The sequence below is a fragment of the Xenopus laevis genome, chromosome 5S, assembly GCF_017654675.1.
Source record: "Xenopus laevis strain J_2021 chromosome 5S, Xenopus_laevis_v10.1, whole genome shotgun sequence".
In the NCBI taxonomy this organism is placed as follows: domain Eukaryota; kingdom Metazoa; phylum Chordata; class Amphibia; order Anura; family Pipidae; genus Xenopus; species Xenopus laevis.
The window spans coordinates 137,021,205-137,038,853 of record NC_054380.1 but is presented as its reverse complement, the minus strand read 5'-3'; the positions used below and the strand labels follow the sequence as shown (position 1 = coordinate 137,038,853).

The 17,649-nt window shown below is 42.0% G+C and overlaps 1 protein-coding gene across 2 annotated transcripts; it reads right to left on the bottom strand.

Moving 5' to 3' along the window:
- Nucleotides 1–3,061: 3,061 nt before the first annotated feature.
- Nucleotides 3,062–17,094, bottom strand: ctsb.S (cathepsin B S homeolog). Of its 2 annotated transcripts, none has more exons than XM_018264230.2 (10): nucleotides 16,963–17,094; nucleotides 11,616–11,756; nucleotides 9,902–9,987; nucleotides 9,701–9,815; nucleotides 9,042–9,160; nucleotides 7,530–7,615; nucleotides 6,327–6,473; nucleotides 5,251–5,367; nucleotides 5,006–5,134; nucleotides 3,062–3,894 (listed from the first exon to the last, which is right to left on the bottom strand). In XM_018264230.2, the coding sequence occupies exons 2-10, from the start codon at nucleotides 11,739–11,741 to the stop codon at nucleotides 3,818–3,820; spliced, it is 1,002 nt and encodes a 333-aa protein (XP_018119719.1). In that variant the 5' UTR covers nucleotides 11,742–11,756; nucleotides 16,963–17,094; the 3' UTR covers nucleotides 3,062–3,817.
- Nucleotides 17,095–17,649: the final 555 nt, after the last annotated feature.

Here is a 17,649-nt window from a genome sequence, read left to right as displayed (position 1 = left end):
GTTGCCGTACAGATATCAGGGTGGGGGCTCTCTAAATAATTATTTGATGTTCTTGTGTGAACAATAGCAGCAGACACAGGCTGAAACTGCAACACGTGTAGGCGTCAGATACTCCTAGACAGCACTTCCTGTTTCTTGATGGGGATCGGGTTGCGGATAAGGTACTTGTGGGTCCAAGCAGGTGCGGGTCACCTTCGGGTATAACAAATTGGTTCTGTGTAGGACTCTATCCCATACTGCACCATATCACAGTGTACAGTGTGCCCCCTAATCACCGACTGTCATTAACAACTTATTGCCCTTCCACACTTCCAATTGGCTGCCAATGAGATTATGGGAGTTATAGTTCAACCTGGAGGCAGGCTGGATAGTACAGATTGAATAGGTCACAAGCAAACTGGAAATGTGTATAGTAACAGGAAATGGGCCTTATGTGCAGATATGACTATTATTATATGGGTTCTTTTAATAGGCAGTACCAGCAACCAGCTTTTTAATAATACAATATTATGTTATTTTAGCAAATTGGTTTTTGATATAGTAGAGCTATCCTAGTGAGAGCTGTGGGTCAGTCACTCAAAGAATCTGCAGTTGAGCAACATCACTGAGCCCACAGTTCTAGGCAGAGGATGAGCTGTAACCTGATTTAGTAGTTGCTCTGGGAGCTGAGAAAATAGGGAACATTATTTCTTATGGAGCTGTACACACACATACTGTACGTGAAGCCTGTGTTTATACTTACCATTGTCAATATGTTCTGTACTTAAAGGGGAACTATCTTGAAAAAGAAATGTAATATACGCTTCCTCATACTAAAATAAGAAACTTTATAAATACACTCAATTAAATATTCTGCATTGTTTCTGAAATAATCAAGTTTATCTTCACTATTCCTCTCTCAGCATCTGTTTCTCTTCATTCTGTCTTCATGCAGCAGTTGGGTGTCAGATATTCACTGACAGTTAGATCCAATATATCTTATAGGGGGGCTCCTTTTGCCTAGAAGATGTATTAGAGGTCACTATTAAACTCACCAGACATCATGTCTCTCTACATGCAGGATTTGTGCAAAAGGCAGTTATTTTGTTAGATTTTGTTTGTACTGGAATCAGTTATTTGAGTGAGCTCTATTTCATCTGCTAGGAAAGGAGCCTCCCTATAAGATATATTGGGTCTAACTGTCAGTGAATATCTGACACCCAACTGCTGCATGAAGAGAGAATGAAGAGAAACAGATGCTGAGAGAGGAATAGTGAAGATAAACTTGATTATTTCAGAAACAATGCAGAATATTTGATTGTATTTAGAAAGATTCTTATTTCAGTACGAGGAAGCTTATGTCTAGGGGCATATTTATCAAGGGTCCTATTTCGAAATGAAAAAAAAATTCAAAATTTGAATTCAAAAAGACCAACCGAAATGAAGTCAAAGTTGTTTTTGGTCGAATAGGTCCATATTCGGCCGAATTATAATCGTACAAGTTCAATTAGAAATTTTCTCAAGAGACCGTACATGATAAGTTTCAATATTTGAATTTTCAAATTTCGCATGCGTTTTGTCGCAGTGCGTCGGATCACGCTGAAATCGCTTCTGTCCTAGCCTAACTTACCGGCTCCGGTTCTCCATGAATCGAATCCGTCCATATTTTAACTAAATTGATGACAGCAAAACGCATCCTTCAGCGGGGGAAATTCTCAGTTTGTTCTCTGCATCTCAGTTCAAATACGTGGACCACTCATCACCAGCTCAAGCTTTGCCCGACTGCGGTTAAACTGGTTTCCTATAGGAGGGAGCCAATGACGTGCTGGGAGGAGCAGTTCAACTCCTGTACATGTAGGAGTGCTGGAAATTACCTGTATTGTGACATTGTTATACAATGTGCTTCATTTTTATTAAATAAATTCTTGAAAAACAGCCTCCTATGGTCAAGGTTCTCCTTAAAACGTTTAAACATTACAATAAAAGTAAAAAGGCAGGAAACAGAAAACTGGGTGTGGACGTTGGTGGATGTGCAAGAATCTCCTCGGTGGGAAAAGCTTGTTCATTTGGGATTATGTAAAAGGAGGTATTTAAAGGATAAGTAAACCTTGAAAATAAGTGAATATAAAATTGATGAGGGGGCTATTCTAAGCACTTCTGCAATGTACATTCATTATTTATTTTCTTTTAATTGCAAGATATTAAGGGATACATGTACTGTTAATATGAATGAATTTTGTTCCAACAGCGCCACCTGCTGGTCAGTTTCCCACCAGTCTGACCAGCAAGTAGTCAAGGAAGTTGTCAGGAGAAAGAAAGAGGCTGATGTTCTTCTGCTTAGGAAAGATCTGAGAAAGGTTTCTCATTTTATTCCTAAGCAGAAGAACATCAGCCTCTTTCTCCTGACAACTTCCTTGACTACTTGCTGGTCAGACTGGTGGGAAAATGACCAGCAGGTGGCGCTGTTGTAACAAAATTCATTCATATTAACAGTACATGTATCCCTTAATATCTTGCAATTAAAAGAAAATAAATAATGAATGTACATTGCAGAAGTGCTTAGAATAGACCCCTCATCAATTTTACACTTATTTTTAAGTTTTACTTATCCTTTAACACAAATTCCAGCTGGGCCCTCATCAGGGGGTACATTTGTATCAGGCCCGGGCATAAAGGCTGTGCTGCACTTTTTAGCCAGGCCCCTTCAACACCGAAGAGCCAAACTGAGCCTAATGCACGTTATACTAAACCCTGGGCCACCAATGTGTTAATTTAATACAATATAGGCCGACGGTTTTGTTTTTTTTTTTTGTTTTAAAAACTTGTAAGGGGAGGGCCCTGGAACCAATGTTTTTTTTTTTTTTTTCTATCTTGTAGGAGGGCACTGACCAACCAATGGGGGTTACACAGTTTTTAGGGCTGTCTGTGTGGCTTTTTTACAGTGTTGTGGGCGGGATCAGGGGTGGGGCTTGGACCCAGAAAATGTTTTACAGGGCTTAGTGATTTCTGATGGCGGCCCCAAGTCCCAGCATGCATTAGTGACTGTCTGCTCCACAGCCTCACATACAGTAACACACAGGCATTAAAAGGAAGACGAAGGCATTTTATTGGCAAATTAAAACAATTGACACTACCATCTTTTTAAAAGACAAACTAAAAAAGGCAACATGAGCCGTGTATACAAGAGGCACGTGGTATCATCCAAGGAATTGCTCGTTCCTAAGCGTTCGGTTTCATGGGCTGGCTCCGCCCACACCGATGCCTGTAGCTTTAAATGGCATTGCAGTTGTGCACCAGGATCACAAGTGTCAGAAGCAATGGCAGGAGTTACACAGAATCATATAGTGGTTGCGGGTAGAACCAGGAGTAGAACAACCCCCTTATGAATTAAAAAAAAAAAAAACTAATATCTATAGACTCATTAAACTGTCGCACAATGGAGCCCTCCAATCACAGCGGTGGAAACAATTAAAATTATTTAAATGAGGTGCGTCAGTCTGTGGAGATTCCCCTGCCACCCCCCCCCCCCCCGAAAAAAAATAAAATAAAAAAAATGTAGATTATTCCTATTACAGGGATTGGCAGCTTCCAAATATTGATGTTACAGCAACTCCCAGTGGGTTCCTGGGAGTTGCAGAATTGCTGGGCCAGAACATCACTTTCTAGGGCAACAAGGATTAGTTTCCCAGCATGCCCTGCTCTTAGTCCTGTTGCCATAGAAAAATAGCCCTAGTGATATTTTACTTGAATCGTTTCTCGCCCCCCAACTCCATTTCCTCCTCTAAATAAAAAATCATATCGCAGCAGACTTCAGAGTTAAAAGAAATTGATAAAAGCTCTAGTTTTTGGGAACTCCGGCAACAATCTCGGACTCAATCCCACAGTGATCCTTTCCACGCAGAATCTTGAAGAAGCCTGAAAAGGAACAGTCAGGGGTCAGTAAGAGTTTTACTTGAAGGTGCCCAACAATTAGACTTCTCTTCTGTACTAAGCACAATTCAGCAGGAACAGCCCCTAAGTCTGTACAGAGAGATCCCATAAAACTATGGCAGTATAGGTATTCCCTGTACTAAGCACAATTCAGCAGGAACAGTCCCTAAGTTTGCTCATAGTCTGTACAGAGAGATCCCATAAAACTATGGCAGCATAGGTATTCCCCTGTACTAAGCACAATTCAGCAGGAACAGCCCCCTAAGTTTGCTCATAGTCTGTACAGAGAGATCCCATAAAACTATGGCAGCATAGGTATTCCCCTGTACTAAGCACAATTCAGCAGGAACAGTCCCCTAAGTTTGCTCATAGTCTGTACAGAGAGATCCCATAAAACTATGGCAGCATAGGTATTCCCTGTACTAAGCACAATTCAGCAGGAACAGTCCCTAAGTTTGCTCATAGTCTGTATACAGATATACAATAAATCCTTTAATTAGGCTGAAGGGAAGACAACAGTCCTTGGGAAATAGAGAAGATAGTTTATATAAACAAGCTGCTGTGTAGCCATGGGGGCAGCCATTCAAGCACAGGATACACAGTAGATAACAGATAAGTACTACTATAGTTTATATAAACAAGCTGCTGTGTAGCCATGGGGGCAGCCATTCAAGCACAGGATACACAGTAGATAACAGATAAGTACTACTATAGTTTATATAAACAAGCTGCTGTGTAGCCATGGGGGCAGCCATTCAAGCACAGGATACACAGTAGATAACAGATAAGTACTACTATAGTTTATATAAACAAGCTGCTGTGTAGCCATGGGGGCAGCCATTCAAGCACAGGATACACAGTAGATAACAGATAAGTACTACTATAGTTTATATAAACAAGCTGCTGTGTAGCCATGGGGGCAGCCATTCAAGCACAGGATACACAGTAGATAACAGATAAGTACTACTATAGTTTATATAAACAAGCTGAACCCAGAAAACGCAAGAGTTGGCGGTACCATAGATGGCGGAGTCGGAAGGGTTTATGTACCAACAGCCCTGGACATACCCAAGACACCATTAAAGGCATATCTTACCATTATCACCCCAGTCTGTGTTCCAGGAGTTTGCACACAGCCAGTAGGGGGTGCCATTTTCCACACCCCATCCCAGGATCTTTATAGCATGACCTCCAAGTTCTTCTCCGGTTTCATGTTGGTAAACACCTAGGGGAGGTTATACAGGTCAATCATGAAAGCCAACCCACTGTAACAAGTGGCAGATCGCTTGTTCGAGAGCTGAAGTGGTTAATAAACAAATTGCTGAGACTGGGGAGACTTACCCGACTTGTACAGGGGAAAGTCAGCATAGACCAAGAAAGCTCCTTCTACTGGGCCGTTCTTGTAGATTTCAGCCATGATTTCCTTCTCACTGGTTGGAACACCGTAGGACGTGGTTCCTGCAAGACAAGTTTAAAGGGATTCTGTCATGATTTTTATGGTGTATTTATTTCTAAATGACACCGTTTACACTGCAAATAATTCACTGTACAATATAAAATGTCATTCCTGAACCAGCAAGTGTATATAGTTGTAATATCGGTGTGTAGGTGCATCTCAGGTCATTTTGCCTGGTCATGTGATTTCAGAAAGAGCCAGCACTTTAGGATGGAACTGCTTTCTGGCAGGCTGTTGTTTCTCCTACTCAATGTAACTGAATGTGTCTCAGTGGGACCTGGATTTTACTATTGAGCAAGTGTATTTAGTTGTAATATTGGTGTGTAGGTGCATCTCAGGTCATTTTGCCTGGTCATGTGCTTTCAGAAAGAGCCAGCACTTTAGGATGGAACTGCTTTCTGGCAGGCTGTTGTTTCTCCTACTCAATGTAACTGAATGTGTCTCAGTGGGACCTGGATTTTACTATTGAGTGCTGTTCTTAGATCTACCAGGCAGCTGTTATCTTGTGTTAGGGAGCTGCTATCTGGTTACCTTCCCATTGTTCTTTTGTTTGGCTGCTGGGGGGGGGGAAAGGGAGGGGGTGATGTCACTCCAACTTGCAGTACAGCAGTAAAGAGAGACTGCAGTTTATCAGAGCACAAGTGACTGGGGGGGGCTGGGAAACTGACAATATGTCTAGCCCCATGTCAGATTTCAAAATTGAATATAAAAAAAAAAATCTGTTTGCTCTTTTGAGAAATGGATTTCAGTGCAGAATTCTGCTGGAGCAGCACTATTAACCGATGTGTTTGGGAAAAAAAAGAAAGATTATGTTTTTCCCATGACAGTATCCCTTTAAAGAGAGCTGATCCACTAGTCTAGTGACACCATAATTGTTCACTACTCCAGGAAACTTCTATGGGGTTCACATTAATATTACAGAAAATCAGCGAAGAGGACACAGAGTTGTAGATTTACTCACCAAAATGTTTGTCGGTCCCATAGGCTGGAGAGTAGCCTTCCTCGCACTGCTTCACGCACTTTGGGGTATCGCCCTCTTCCCCCTTGCAGGCCGGCCTTGAGCCATTCACGTGGTGCTCGCAGGGAGGGATCGAGTAGGGCCTGCAGCCTGCAATAGAGTTTTCAATGTTATTTCAAAACAATCTTCATTCAACAGCCTGTAGCTTATAGAATGCTGCTTAACCTTCTGAAGATATGCAGGCAGTGAAAGGGTTAATGAATGCCGGATACTCTGCTTCCAGTCATAGGATTCTAGCTCTGCATATAGCAATCTCAATCCTATGCAACTATGGGACCCGTTATCCAGAATGCTTGGGACTTTGCTGATAACAGATCTTTCCGTAATTTGGATCTTTGTACTTCTACTAGAAAATCATGTTAACCTTAGAGATACTGACACCAGAAATTAAACCCTCTATCCCAATATTGTTTTTTGAATGCCATCTTTAATTTGCCATAAAGGTATTTGCAGATGCTTTTACATTACCCATCTGATCCCCCCCATGTTCCTCTATGAGGAGGCCGCCATATTTGAACTTCAGTAGTTTGTTCGCATTAGCAATTCTAACAGACACGTTATGGGACAGTCAGGTTTAGGAACTTTAAGTAACAATTACAAAAACGATTAACATGAGCTATAGGTAACCAATGCACATTAATATTTTGAAGAATTATTTTTTCGCGTCAATGTCACTTTAAATAAACCCAATAGGCTGGTTTTGCCTCCAATAAGGATTAATTATATCTTCGTTGGGATCAAGTACAAGCGACTGTTTTATTATTACACAGAAAAAGGAAATCTTTTTGAAAAATGTCTCTATGGGAGACGGCCTTTCCAGAATCGGAGCTTTTTGGACAACGGGTTTCCGGATAACGGATCCTATACCGGTTTCTCTTGTGCGTCTAGTAAAAGTGCCTCTCTTACATATAACCTTCAGCAACAGATTAAGCTAAAATATATCAATTGTAAAGCTGGGCTGTCCAACTAGAGCTTGAGTGGGGCCCTTCAAGTGATTTCCAAGGCCCAAGTAGAGACATGTTTGTATAGTTTGTATAGTATGTTGTGCGCATTAAATCAAATGTTTTATCAGTGTTTTTCAGACATGAACCAAATGCCACAAGTAAAAGTAGAGCCATGAAGCGCCAGTCTAGAGCTCTTACTTACCAACATGAGAGTCGTACAAGCCCCCAGATACCAGACCGGTCTCCGTCCAGAATTGCCAGGCTCCAGACGGGTACCCTCCGTTACAACTGAAAATACAAAATGGGGACATTAAATAGGGCTCATTTACCAAAGCCGGGCAGACTCTTTCCCTCAGTGCAGTAACCAGTCCCAAGATTTGCTTTCATTAAAGGGGTGGTTTACCTTGAGTTAACGATTAGAAGGATGTAGAGAGGGATATTATGAGACAATTTGCAGTTGGTTTTCATTTTTTATTATTTGTGGTTTTTGACTTTAGGTCTAAATTACCCTGGCAACCATTCACTGATTTGAGTAAGAGGCTGTAATATGAATAGTAGAGGCCCAAGATAAAAAGTAGCAAGAACAATACATTTATAGCCTTAAAGAGCATTTGGTTTTAAGTAGGGATGCACCGAATCCACTATTTTGGATTCAGCCGAACCCCTGAATCCTTTGGGAAAGATTCTGCCCAAATACTGAACCAAGTGTTAATTTGCATATGCAAATTAGGGGTGGGAAGGGGGGAAATGTTACTTGTCTGTGACAAAAAGTCACACGATTAACCTCCCTGCCCCTAATTTGCATATGTAAAGGTCGGGCAGGGCAGAAGGATTCGGCCGAATCCAGTTAAAAAAAGGCTGACTCCAGAACCAAATCCTGGATTCGGTGCATCCCTAGTTTTTAGATGGGGTCAGTGAACCCCATTTGAAAGCTGCAAAGAGTCAGAAGAAAAAGAAAAAAAAAAATGTAAGTAATTCAAAAACCATAAAAAAAAAAAAAAAAGACCAGTTGAAAAATTGCCCAGAATTGGCCATTCCATAACATACTAAAAGTTACTGGAAGGTGAACCACCCCTTTCAAAGAACAGTTCAGTATAAAAATAAAAACTGGGTAAATAGACAGGCTTTGCAAAATAAAACATGTTTCTAATATAGCTAGTTAGGCAAAAATGTAATGTATAAAGGCTGGAGTGAGTGATGTGTAACATAATAGCCAGAACACTACTTCCTGGTAACCAATCAGTGGAAAGCAAGAGAGCTGAAAAGCAGGAAGTAGAGTTCTGGCTATTATGTTACACATCCAGTCACTCCAGCCTTTATACATTACATTTTTGCCTAACTATATTAGAAACATTTTTTATATTGTACTGCCGATTTATCCAGTTTTTATTTTTACACTAAACAATTACTTTAAAACTAGGCATGTACCAAATCCACGAATTTGGGATTCCCCAAAATTCTTTGTCAAAGACTTTGCCAAATGCCGAACCCTAATTTACATATGCAAGTCAGGGCTAGGAAAAGCAAATTTTTTTTAAATTTTTTTTTTTATTTTTTAACTTCCTGGTTTGTGTGATGAAGACACGATTTTAAGGATGTGGTTCTGTCAGGCACTTCTATTCAGCTGAATCCTGGATTCGGTGCAGTATCTGTCCCATCAAACTTTTAATTCCTAACCCCATTCTATTGCATGAAGTGCGTCAAAGCCACTTACCCCATGCCACATTCATCGCCACAGCAGGACAGGAGATCTTCTGCCGACACCTCCACATTCACCTTCCCATTGGTGTGCACACAAACACGGTCAGAGATGGCTTCTACTGCACCAAATGCCTAAACAGAACAATGCGTCATCAATTGAAGGAGAAGGAAAGGCTAAAAGTAAGTAAGCTTTATCAGAAAGGTCTATATAAATACACCAGTAAACCCTCAAAGTAATGCTGTTCTGAGTCCTCTGTCAAAAGAAACAGCACATTTCTTTCCTTCTATTGTGTACTCATGGGCTTCTGTATCAGACTAACTGTTTTCAGCTTAAACCTCCAGGGCCAGGGCTTGAGCATGCTCAGTTTGCTCCTCTCTCCCTCCTCCCTACTGTAATCTGAGCCCAGAGCTATGAGTGAGCAGGGAGAGACTCTGGCAGGAAGTGATGTCACAGCAAGCTAATATGGCAGCTGCTATCCTAAACAAACAGAGCTTCTAGGTGGTTTACTAAGGTATGATAAAGCATTCTGCAGAATTAATATAGGGTCATAGCTTGCACTATTGTCGCGAATCTATTGGCAATAAACTGCTTTGGGAGCTTTCCTTCTCCTTTAATATCCTTGAGAAAAAAAAACAGTCAAATCTTCAAGCAACTCAGGCTTTGCCACTTACCCAGCAAGAGCCGCAGGATCCCTGATCTCGGATCTCCCGGATGGTGGGACAGTTGGGCCAGGCTGCCCGGGAATCAAAACTGTCAGGAAGCTCCAGGCCATCAGCGAACCCAAACCTTTATAGGAAAAACCAAGGACTTTGTTTAGGTTCAAGGAAGGAAGCTGCAGGGATAGGTAGTTATATGCACAGTAGGGGCCTCACCTCTTTTGCAGCTGGGGGCCCTTAAGGAGAGTTCCGCAGAGCCGCTTTACATAGTGTAGATCAGCATTAGCAAAGTTGTGTCCAGCCTAGAAAGCAGATTTATTTAATTCAATGACCAAAGTGTGGCCACTGTAACAGGCATTTTAAAAGGAGAACTAAGGCCTAACTAAAAAAGTAGGTAGAAATGTTGTACATGATGTTTTGTGCTTCTGTACCAGCCCAAGGCAACCACAGCCCTTTAGCAGTAAAGATCTGTGTCTCCAAAGATGCCCCAGTAGCTCCCCATCTTCTTTTCTGCTGATTCACTGCACATGCTCTGTGCTGCTGTCACTTACTGAGCTTAGGGAGCCACTCACAATATACAGTACACATAGAATAGAAATGTCACAATATAAGGCTGATTAGTAATTAATACACATAATTACTACATGGCAGCACAGAAACCAGTGCAATTAGCATCAGAATTGAATAATCAGCAAACCTGTAGCATCAGCTTATATTACAGCCAGGGAAGCTCATTTTCTGCTGGATAATTAGTGACGAGCCCTAAGCTTAGCTTCTCAACAGCCAATCAGAGCCCACTGAGCATGTGAGTGTCACAGACACTTTCCAAGATGGTGACCCCCTGTGACAAGTTTGAAGTCCTGGATCATTGCTGCTATTGACAAGCTCAAACTTTAGCCTCGTGCAATAAGTTCACTATATAAAATAGGACATTTTTAGCCACATTCATTTTTAGGGTTTAGTTCTCCTTTAAGCAAGGTTGAAGCAGATTCAAAAACAGAAGGAGACAATTACATTCACCTCTAAATAATTCCACTTGACCTTTAGCTGATTAAAGGTCAAGCCACATTAAAAGTCTGACGATACATAAAATGCGAGTGTTTGCAAAGTCGTTACGGAACAGTTAACTGTATAAAGGACGCAAAAAGACGTTAATTGAATAATTCTAGGGCTGGTTTAGCAGTGGCGCCTCATGGCACACAAGGTGCAAGTGAATTCACAGAAATGAGAGGCCCCCCCCAAGCTGACTCCAGACACTTGAACACCATTGAGTACAACACAAGTGCATGTTCCCCATAAAAGAGGCCACTTGTAGAGTGCAGGCACGTCACGACTGTGTGGAGTGGATCCATTGTGTCAGCAGTCATGCACAGGAGAGACACTCGAGAGCAATACAAACTCCTACATCACTAAGTGCTTAACTGCTGCTCTGGTTGGGTTTGCACAGTTACCCAAGTCTCCCTCCTTTTGTACTAGTCAGGCACCCTGCTCTCATATTAAACGATAAGTAAACCTTAAAAATAAGCGAATGTAAAATTGATGAGGGGGCTATTCTAAGCACTTCTGCAATGTACATTCATTATTTATTTTCTTTTAATTCCAAGATATTAAGGAATACATGTACTGTTAATATGAATGAATTTTGTTACAACAGCGCCACCTGCTGGTCATTTTCCCACCAGTCTGACCAGCAAGTAGTCAAGGAAGTTGTCAGGAGAAAGAAAGAGGCTGCTCTGATGTTCTTCTGCTTAGGAAAGATGTGTGAGAATAGTTATCCAAAGTTTCTCATTTTTCTCCTAAGGATTTTCCAATGGATTTTTATAGCCTCCCAGTCTGTGCTACGACTCCACAAATGGAATTGTATGAGCCCTACCAGGAGGCAAGTGATTATTAGCAGCTCAGCTTCTTGCCACCCATCATATTAACTTACCTTCCATGTAGTGTTGACCTTGTTGATATAATTCACCATATCGTGTGACAAGGGGGCAAAGTAGGGGAGATGCCGGGAGCTGGCGATGGAGGCCAAGAAGCAGAGTGCAACTACAAGATGCCACATTGTTGCAGGACTCCCCTGTAATAGAACAGTCACACTTAAAAAATACTGAAACAGATGTCTATCAAAAGAATAGTCTGGTTGCGCCATATATTTCATTAAACTGCAATCGTTGACCTTAAAGGGATAGTGTTATGGGAAAAAGGTTTTTTGCCCTTAAACGCATCAGCAAGGATCGCCATCAAAATTATTATTTTTTTTTAAATTTGTTTGTATACTAGGGAAAGAAAACCACCAACACATATTAAGCTTTAAAATCGCAAAGTATTTATTTAGGAATAACTTACCGAATCTCTGCTTGTGCTCCTCTTAAGAAAAGGTGATCCATCGTGCGGCGCTCGATTTCTCCTACCTGCCTTCCTTATAGGAGATAGCCAGGGAGGAGAAATTGAGCACTGCACGATGGATTGTTGTCCTGTCGCCTTTTCTGAAGAGGAGCGCAAGCAGAGATTCGTTAAGTTATTTCTAACTTTGATATTTTAAAGTTTAATATGTGTTGGTGTTTTTTCCCCTAGTATACAAAAATGTTGATGTTACTGGTCCTTTAATAGTGCTGCTCCAGCAGAATTCTGCACTGAAATTTGTTTCTCAAAAGAGCATTTAATTTTGAAATCGGACATGGGGCTAGACATATTGTCAGTTTCCCAGCTTCCCCCAGTCATGTGACTTGTGCTCTGAAACTTCAGTCACTCTTTACTGCAAGTTGGAGTGATATCAACCCCCCACCCCCAGCAGCCAAACAACAGAACAATGGGAAGGTAACGAGATAGCAGCTCCCTAACACAAGATAACAGCTGCCTGGTAGATCTAAGAACAACACTCAATAGTAAAATCCAGGTCCTACTGAGACATTCAGTTACATTGAGTAGGAGAAACAACAGCCTGCCAGAAAGCAGTTCCATCCTAAAGTGCTGGCTCTTTCTGAAATCACATGACCAGGCAAAATGACCTGAGATGCACCTACACACCAATATTACAACTAAATACACTTGTTGGTTCAGGAATGACATTTTATATTGTACAGTGAATTATTTGCAGTGTAAACAGTGTCATTTAGAAATAAAACCTACATCATACAAATCATGACAGGATCCCTTTAATGTAGGTTATATTCTCACAGCAAGAACAACCAGAAGTCGTAGGATCTCATGACAGCGCTATGCTTGGACAGAGAGGATGAGGATACATAATGCAGCTCTAGCAAATCCAAAAATGTTCTCTAGAGCAGATGACAATTGCCTTTCATGTATGGACTTTCCTTTAATGAATCCACTATGGAATGCTCAAGACAAATCAGAGTGCAACTAAGGCTTTTTGGACAGTCAAATCTGCATTAAGACAGTTTTATACCAATACATTTGTAATACGAGGCGACTGTGTGGGGAGGTAGGATCCACTTAGCTGAGATACAGCCTAGAAAATTATGGATCTTATTATTAAATAATGACAAAAGAATTGAATACATATTCTCTGCATCTAATGGATCTGCAAGAAGCAGCCCACAGAGAATTAAGGCCCCGCAGTCAAGAATTAACAGCTTCAAGAATTATGTATAGCAGCAAACTTAAAGGGATACTGTCATGGAAAAACATGGGTTTTTTTTTTCAAAATACATCAGTTAATAGTGCTGCTCCAGCTGAATTCTGCACTGAAATCCATTTCTCAAAAGAGCAAACGGATTTTTTTATATTTAATTTTGAAATCTGACATGGGGCTAGAGATAGTCAGTTTCCCAGCTGCCCCAGTCATGTGACTTGTGCTTTAATAAACTTCAGTCACGCTTTGCAGCAAGTTGGAGTGATATCTTCCCCCCTCCCCTTCCCCCCCCAGCAGCCTAACAACAGATCAATGGGAAGGTAACCAGATAGCAGCTCCCTAACACAAGATAACAGCTTTAGATTTAAAAACACCACAATAGTAAAAGCCACCAGGCAGCTGTTATCTGGTGTTAGGGAGCTGCTATCTGGTTACCTTCCCATTGTTCTGTTGTTAGGCTGCTGGGGGGAAAGGGAGGGGGTTGATATTACTCCCAACTTGCAGTACAGCAGTAAAGAGTGACTGAAGTTTAGCGGAGCGCAAGTCATATGACTGGGGCAGCTGAGAAACTGATATTTTGTCTAGCCCCATGTCAGATTTCAAAGTTAAATATAAGAGAATATGTTTGCTCTTTTAAGAAATGGATTTCAGTACAGAATTTTGCTGGAGCAGCACTATTAACTGATGCGTTAAAAAAAAAAAAAAAAAAGTTTTCCCATGACATTATCCCTTTAAGGGTCTGGCCACACGGGCAGATTAGTTGCCAGGCAACAAATTTCTTCGTGGCGACTAAACTGCCCGATCTGCCTTCCGCCAGCTAAAATGTAAATCACCTGGGGGCAGGCACACGGAGCACTTTGTTTTCAGGCAAGTACGGGCGACTTCGGAAAACGAAGCACTCCCGTGTGCCTGCCCCCCAGGCCATTTAAATTTTAGAAGGCAGATCGGGGAGATTAGTTGCCACGAAGAAGAGGAGGTTTGCCGCCTGGTGACTAATCTCACCAAATCTGCCTGTGTGGCCAGACCCCAATAATAAAAGACTTGCAGTATATCAGATAATCAGTTGAGCGTAAGCTCTTGTGGTCCAGGCCTGGTTCCTTGGTCATAGAATAATAGGATATCTATATAATTACAAACCCACAAACCAACAGGAATTAAACTAGAGATTTGGGCTGGAATCCAATGCTTCTCTAATCGGGAGCCAGACCTTGGCTTTGGGCCTATAATTCTATCCCGCTTGTACAGAGTTAGAAACAAGCAAATATCACTTTCCCCACAGCCAGGTGTGAACCCTGATAGAATTACAGAAACACGGACATCTGATAGCAGCCAGAGAAACCAGACATTAAATGTATCATTTAAAGGGAACTCCACCTATTGCACTTTCTTTGCCTAATAAAATACACTTAATTCTAAGCCAAATTGCCAATATAGGCCATTTTCACATGTTATTTAAAGTAAATGCAATTAGTATAGAATTCAGCAGTTTTAAATTTTATTAGGGATGCACCGAATCCAAGATTCGGTTCGGGATTTGGCCTTTTTCAGAAGGATTCGGACAAATCCTTCTGCCCGGCTGCACTGAATCCAAATGCTAATTTATATATGCAAATTAGGGGCGGGAGAGAAATCGTTTGACTGTCACAAAACAAATAATGTTTTCCTCCTTCCCGTCCCTATGCATATGCAAATTAGGATTTGGTTCGTTATTCTGCCTAATCTTTTGGGAAGGATTCGGCCGAATCCAAAATAGTGGATTCAGTGCATCCCTATATTCTCTGCACTGCTGGTTGCCCTGAAGTAATGCAATAGATGCCAGCTAATTACAAACCATTTACATTTTTAATATATTGTATATATGAAAGTCCCATTGTTTTGCATCACAAGGAGAAAGTGAAACTAATGGGGTACATGTAACCGCTCAATGAGGAACTGACAGACCATCACATTCCCCCCACCCACAGCAGAGGTGCTGTCCATTTGAGAAGCACCCACAAGAAGGTGCTGGGAATTCCAAAAGAGGAACAGCCCCATGTTACGTAATCCCACACCCAACCCTTTGAGGAGGAAAGAAAATTCAACCAGAATGTTACTGGCGATTTAAAACTCCAGCAAGCAGCACATGCCCATCCCTGCGTTATCTACCAGTACTGATGCCAATACCTTCCAGTCTTTGCCAAAGTGTAATGCAAAACAAAATGTTCTTTTACAGTCACAGGACCCCTCCTCCATTACTGCATTTTTAATCCAGGCTGTTAACCCTATAAGGGAACTAGTGCACTTCCTGAACAGCCCATGGGCACCCCCAGTTATACCACAACAGGAATGGGTAGGGAAAGAGTTAAAGAAGAGACTCTCCACACACAGGACAGTGGGGAAAGTTCCAGCATTACTTCACCCTCCAGAAGCCACAAAAATGGCTGATGCCTGCAGTCTAAAAGCGATAGTATCTTAGAGGTCACTTGCAAAAGAAAACAAACCCACCCTGCAATCGTGCTCAGGTGAGTGGGCCGAGTAGGTGGACATTCATTTTCTATTTGAGTTTAGATGCCCTTTAAGGCACTTCTATGTTGTTGGTGAGTGAAAGCCAGTGGGGCGTCTCCTTGGGCTGTAGAGGAGGTCAGATCCAATCAGTTGGGACAAGGCAAGGTCTGCCCAATATTAGTGGGACACAGGGTTGCCAGGTCTAATTTTCAAAAAGTTGGCTACAAAACCAGCCTGAAGTAGCACAATATGCAGTGTAAAAACCCCAAAAATTATTTAGATGTGAAAATATGCCTTTCAAATTTTGACATGAAGTAAAATGGCATCGATTTGACAGTCACTAGGGACGTAACTACAGAGGGGGGCCCATAAGGCCCTAATACGAATACAGTTTTTTGCCCAAAAATTAGCGGAAATTGAGGAAAGTCAGTGGAAAACGAGAGAATGTGTGACGGGAGACTGGGGTACAGAGCTCAAACTCTGGCAACTCCCAACTTCTACACAAGTCAGTCCCATTGCATGCTGGGTATTGTAGTCTTACATTCAACACGGCAGGTGGCAAATTGTTAAACAAAAACTACATTGCCCAACATGCATTGGGAGACAGGCTTGGCACACTAGGGCAAGAAAAAGCTTTGGCTGGTTACAAACCAGCCAAAGCACAAAAAGTAGCCTGGGCTTTCTATTAGTAGCCCAATTAGGCTGGAAACCCGCCAACCCTGGTGTGACCTGAGAGAGGGCAAAGAATTAATTGGCGTACTTCCGGTACAACCAGGGCTCCAGTAAACAAGGGTCACGTGACTCGGTGTAAGCGACCCAAGCAGGGCACCTGGGTCTATTTCTTACACACAACCGGCAGTGACGGCAGTAGGCAACCTCGTGACCGACCTGGGCTTGGAAACTAGTTATTTAATTATTTGCCCCCTTATCGGTTTAAAAGGATCTCCCCCACCACAATGGTACCGCCCAAGCCTACCAGTGAGAGGCAATTAACTTGGCAGCAGTGGAACCCGGTAACGCCCATTACCGAGACTATAACAGGGGGCAGAATGTAAACTAGAGGACTCGCGGACACGTACCAAACAGGCGGGGAAGGGAGTTGGTGGTCTCAGCTCATTGTTCTCTTACCTGAGGGCTGCTGCTCATTCACACTCAGGAATCAGGTTGCGCCAAACACCCCCACTGCCCGGCAGTATATACTCACCCAGCAACTGGCCCCGCCCTGCGCACTACCGCCTGACTCAGTCACATGAGCGGCCAGACAGGAGGGGAGGTGTCGTAAACACAGGGAACTTTGCGCACGGCCTTGCCTTACGCTGATTCTTGTAGGTATAACTGCGCTATTTGCGTAAGCTCCGCACTCTTTTTTGGACGTTGAACTTATATTACGCTATTGGTGTAAGCGTTTCTTGTAAGCAAGTGCTGGCACGTGACTTGTATCCATTAGGTGCTGAACCTGCTGCTCAACGGGGACTTCCTGCTTCTCTGACTCCCATAAACCAATCACGGGCCGAGGGGGAGGCCGAGCCGCTCGCTCTTCACACGGAAGAATTTAAAGGGAAAGTGTTTTGCAAAATAAGAAGAATTGTGATTTTAAGCTTTTTTTCTATATACATTAATTAAAGCAGTTGTTCACCTTTAAATTAACTTTCAGTAGGATATAGAGAGGGATATTCTGAGACAATTTGCAATGGGTTTTCATTTTTTATTATTTGTGGTTTTTGAGTTATTTAGCTTTTTATTCAGCAGCTCTTCAGTTTGTAATTTCAGCCATCTGGTTGCTAGGGTCCAAATTCCCCTAGCAACCATGCACTGATTGGAATAAGAGACTTGAATAGGAGAGGCCTGAATAGAAAGAGGAGGAATAAAAAGTAACAATAACAATACATTT